General features: G+C 57.3%; 1 protein-coding gene across 1 annotated transcript in view; it reads left to right on the top strand.

The window, feature by feature from the left end:
* Positions 1–388: 388 nt before the first annotated feature.
* Positions 389–5,185, top strand: part of FOXF1 (forkhead box F1) — an 8,518-nt gene continuing 3,721 nt past the window's right edge. Inside the window, exon 1 of the mRNA XM_015428269.1 lies at positions 389–1,382. Coding sequence (XP_015283755.1) covers positions 389–1,382 — 994 coding nt within the window. The remainder of the gene's footprint in view (positions 1,383–5,185) is intronic.

The following is a 5,185-nucleotide window of genomic DNA, read 5'->3' as shown; positions in this document are numbered from 1 at the left end:
GAGGAAGGCGGCCCGATCCTCCTGCCGAGCCTGAGAAACCGGGGGGAGGGAGCGGGCCCAGGAGGAGGAGGAGGAGGAAGCGCGTGAGCCGGCCTCGGTCTCTCTGGATGTAGGGGCAACGCGTCGTGGGAATCGGGGCCGGCCGGCCTGCTCGTCCCGCCGCCGGGCGGCTCTGCGGCTCGGTCGGATTTCCAAGCGAGGCTTCGAGGGTCATCTGATCGCACACAGGCACCCCTCTGGCGAAGAAGAAAGGGCGGCGGACGTAGAGGCCGGCTGCGGGCCGGGAGGGGGGGACAGGAAGGCCTTTGGGGGGCCGCGCGCCTCTTGCCCTCGCCCCCCTCCGCCGCCGCCTCGCCCTCCGCCTTCCCCCGAGGCCGGGACGCCTCCGATGTCGGCAGCGGCGGAGAAGCCGCAGCCGCCGCAGCCTCAACCGGCGCTGGGAGCGCCCCCGGCCATGGAGTCCGCCTCGTCCACCACCTCCTCGACGCCCAGCAGCAGCAGCGGCGGCGGCGGAGGAAGCGGCGCGCCCAAGGCGAAGAAGACCAACGCGGGCATCCGGCGGCCGGAGAAGCCGCCCTACTCCTACATCGCCCTCATCGTCATGGCCATCCAGAGCTCGCCGTCCAAGCGCCTGACGCTGAGCGAGATCTACCAGTTCCTCCAGAGCCGCTTCCCCTTCTTCCGCGGCTCCTACCAGGGCTGGAAGAACTCGGTGCGCCACAACCTCTCGCTCAACGAGTGCTTCATCAAGCTGCCCAAGGGCCTGGGCCGCCCGGGGAAGGGCCACTACTGGACCATCGACCCGGCCAGCGAGTTCATGTTCGAGGAGGGCTCCTTCCGACGGCGGCCCCGCGGCTTCAGGCGGAAGTGCCAGGCCCTCAAGCCCATGTACATGATGAACGGCTTGAACTTCAACCACCTCCCGGACAGCTACGGCTTCCAGGGGCCCGCCTGCCCGCCCAACAGCCTCCCCCTCGACGCCGGCCCGCTGGGCATGATGAACATGGACGGCATGGGCCTGGGCGGCCACGCCGTGCCCCACCTGCCCTCCAACGGCGGCCACCACGCCTACATGGGCAGCTGCGGCGGGGGCGCCGGCGGGGGCTCGGCCGGCGGGGACTACGGCCACCACGACGGCTCCGTGCCGGCCTCGCCGCTCCTGCCCGGCGGGGGGGTGATGGAGCCCCACTCGGTCTACTCCGGCACGGCCCCCTCGGCCTGGGCGCCCTCGCCGGGCCTCAACAGCGGCGCCTCCTACATCAAGCAGCAGCCCCTGTCGCCCTGCAACGCGGCCGGCAACCCGCTGTCCTCGGGCCTCTCGGCCCACTCCCTGGAACAGCCTTACCTGCACCAGAACAGCCACAACCCGGCGGAACTGCAAGGTAAGGGGGGCGGGGAGCCGGGGAGGGGGGGTGGAGAGGAGCGGGAGGGTTGCCGGGATCGGGGCCGCCGCTCGTGGGGAAAAGATACCTTACGGCGGCCGGGGGGGGGGGGGGGGGAGGACAGGAGGAAACGGCTGGAGGGATCCGGCAGGTCCCGTTGGAAAGGCGCTGGCGCCGCGCGAAAGGCAAAAGGCAATCGCTGTCCCCTCTAAGCTGAGTTAGAGTGAGCTAGCTCACCGTTTCTTAGCCTCCGGCCCGCACGTGTTTGTCTCCGCTCAGGAAGGAGGGCGCAGAGCAGACGAATGCGTGCAGCAGCCGACTCGCTCGCGCCTAACTTTCATGCCAGGAGCTCACCAAGTAGAATTTTTGCTCACAAGACGCCACAGCTTAGAAGGGAGCGTTGCATCGGACTAGGAAGCCGGTCGCTGTACAACGACACGCGGAAGAGCAGGGCGAGGGAGGGACGGCGCTCTGCCTGGCCCCTCGGATCGATCGTGGGTGGTCCTGAGCAGACTTCTGGGGACTTTGGGGAGGCTGGGGGACCCAGAAGCCGGAGAGGCGTCCTGCTCTTCCGGGCGCAGGACGTGGAGGAAACGGGCAGATTTTTGCGCCCCTCCAGCAAAATCTCAGGGTTACCCCCTTTATTTAGCCCGGGATAACTTCCACACTTCTAGGATACTTTTTACGGAGGTTAAAAAAAAAGTTCACCCATATTGGCATGCATCGAGAAATCCTGATGCCATTCAGGAGTAACTAATCCGGGCCAAGGGATTTTGGAGTCCTCCGAGACCCCGAAGTGCGTCGGGGCATCTTCTTCGCTTTGTTCTAAGGGTTCAGGGGAAAGTTGATAGGAACAAATAGGGGGACAGTTGGAGGGCCACAGGGACAGAGAGCGGGAACGACGGTGCTGGGCATCAGAAGAAGAGAAGCGAAAACAAGACGACTGGTGGGGCGGCAAGACCCGGCACCAGGGCCTGGGGTGGGCAAGAATATCCCAGTGCGTGGCTGGAGCGATGCGGGTATCCAAGGGGGTTTTCTTCCAGCCCCAACCTTGAATATTGTTGCACTTTCGTTTGTTAAACAAGGAAGGGATTGCGTGTGTTTGGGGGGGGGGCTTAGGGCAAATGGGTTTTAAAGCATCCTGAAAGTTGCGCTCAGATAGAGCCGGCGGCGGAAAAGAGTTGAGGCTCTTGGAAACGGAGGGAGAAAACTCGTTTTTCCTCCGGCGCAACTTAGTTTGTGGTGGAACCTTTTCTTTCTTTCTTTCTTTCTTTCTTTCTTTCTTTCTTTCTTTCTTTCTTTCTTTCTTTCTTTCTTTCTTTCTTTCTTTCTTTCTTTCTTTCGTCTGTCTGTCTGTCTGTCTGTCTGTCTTTCTTTCCTTCTTTCCTTCTTTCCTGCTTTCCTTCTTTCCTTCTTTCTTTCGTCAGTTTGTCTGTCTGTCTCTCTCTCTGTCTTTCTCTCTCAAGAAGCCTTTTAATTTCATTTTAAGATTTATTTTTTTTTTACTAAGAGAGAAATATTAGCAACACTTGTTTGAGGTCGGCGCACTCCGTCAAATCCATTCGGATCGACTCGAGTGGAATATATATTCTCTGCCTCTAGCAAAGCGCTGTGGAGTTGGAGTCTGTAGGGACGCCCGCCACATACGACGCCTCCGCCTCTACCACACAGGTCGTTGGGCGCACACACATTGGTGCCTGATCCTTTCTGTGCTCACAAAGATCGGGGCCTGGATGTATCCGGCGTGCACCATTTGTTATCATTTCTGACGGGTGTCCTCCGTTTCTTTCCGCGCTGCGGTTCCCCTAATAAATAGGCGTGACCCGATTTTCTACTTTAGAAAGCAGGAAGAGGGAAGCAGATGGCGTTTGAAACAGGGCCGAAGGCAGCCGTCGTTTCTGAGATTCAAACAAAAACACCGATACGTCTGATTTGTTCCTTCTCTAGCCGTGGACAGAAGTCCCTTTTCTTCCTCGGAGTTTGTGGCTATCACACACCATATACCTAAATCTGCTGCGGCTTCAATATTCTTCCCCTATGGAAGAGTCTTCACTTGAAGGCCGAAAATGACAGGCTGATTCATCGCTTTGGCGATCCTTAAGAGCCGAGACACCCACAGACACAGACACTAACAAGCAGGAATTGCTTTCGTGACTCCAGACTCTATTGTGTTGCGCAGCGGCCCGCTGGAGGCGACGTTGGAGCGCCGTGGATTAGAGGAGTGGGCTCTCGCCCCCTTAGGCCACCCTCAAACGAGCTAACTCTTCAGTTGCATATCTGGGTGGCCTCTGCTAAAAAGCCTAACGGGGTACCCCAATGTAATAGGAATAAATGCGACAGGAATCGGCCCAAGGCTGCAATCACACACACTATATAGCCCACTTTCAATCCACTTTCCATGCACTTTCCAACTGGATTTTACTGTGTGAACCGGCAAAATCCAGTTGGAAAGTGCATCTAAAGTGGATTATTTAGTGCGTGGGGATGGCAGCCCCAAATTACGCTGTATTAAATCGGCTACTTATCCCGGGAAAACGCATCAGCGCTCAAATCTCTCCCCGGGCCAGCAAAGTGTTTTTTTCCTTTGAAAGCTAGCGTCACAAATAGGACAACAATAATTCCTCTTTAACTTCTATATTTTTTTGGCAATGCCGCCTTCTCTCACATTCTCTTCCCCACAGGCATATAGTCCGAGGGATCGCAGAATCAATTCTGCGCTCAGGGAAACAACTCTGGAGCGCCGGGCCTTAATTCCAGCCGCCCTTTTGAACTCTTGGTTTGTAGACAAAACATCTTTCGGTGTCTCCACAATTTGGGGCTGGGAGACTGTGTATTTTGTCTGCTCGCTCTGGAGTTTCTCCACCCCACCCCCCACCCCCCGATTTCCCACCACCACCCCACCCCCGCAAATCCCGGCCTTGCTTTGGTGTCAGCCAGGCGCTTTTGCATAAAAGAAAGGCTCCTGCCAGGGAACTCGAGGTGCGACGAGTTTGCAAACCGAATCTCAGAGGCCAGTTTCGATTTGGTGGAACGAAACCTGAAAACCTTCATTCCCGACGTGGAGGGGCTGGGGAGGGGGGCGCAGAAGGCGAGCAAAGACGCCGAATAGGGACTTGAGCAAGCGGGAGTGGGTGCGGATTTGAAACTGACAGGCCCCGCAGACTGAAATTGACAAGGTTTTGATTTGCGGCCTGGGCCTTCGCAGCTGGCCGCGGCTGGGCCCAGAGCACGGAAGAGAGAGCCGGTTTGTTGTTTTTGTTTTAAATAAATTTACCCGGGGACGATTTTAAAAATGTCTTCGTTCCCGGGAGCATTTCGGAAACCTACGCCAGAGCCCTTCGACTCTTCCTAAAAATTATTCCCCTGGAAAGATGGAGTTAACAGGAAGAGAAGGCGTCCGGCCCACGAATATTATCCAGAAAGGTTTATCAGTCGAGACCGCCCGGACGGGGGTTCCTCCGTTATTGTCTCTAGCAGAAGAGGGGTCCTCATATATATAAATTCAATATTTGACCGCGGGACCAACAGGGCGGGGAAGTTAATCCGAAGCGGCCTCCACGGGACAAAATTCTGGTTCCACTTCGATTTCGTTCGAGGGCGTTCCGCGCAGTCCTTGTGCGCTTGGCCAAGTGCAGAAACAAACAGATAAACAGGCGCCGATAAAGCAGAATTCAGTCCAGAAAAATGACTGAAAAGGCGGCCTTCTCTCCGGCCTCCGAAAATGACAAGGGACGTTGAACTGCAAAAGGGAGAGTTTATCTAGTGCTTCTTGCATTCCTTTCCCTCTTTTTAGCACCATGTCG

This window comes from Gekko japonicus, unplaced genomic scaffold, assembly GCF_001447785.1.
Source record: "Gekko japonicus isolate JY-2015 unplaced genomic scaffold, Gekko_japonicus_V1.1 scaffold2443, whole genome shotgun sequence".
Taxonomy (NCBI): domain Eukaryota; kingdom Metazoa; phylum Chordata; class Lepidosauria; order Squamata; family Gekkonidae; genus Gekko; species Gekko japonicus.
This window is presented reverse-complemented; position numbering and strand designations above follow the sequence as displayed.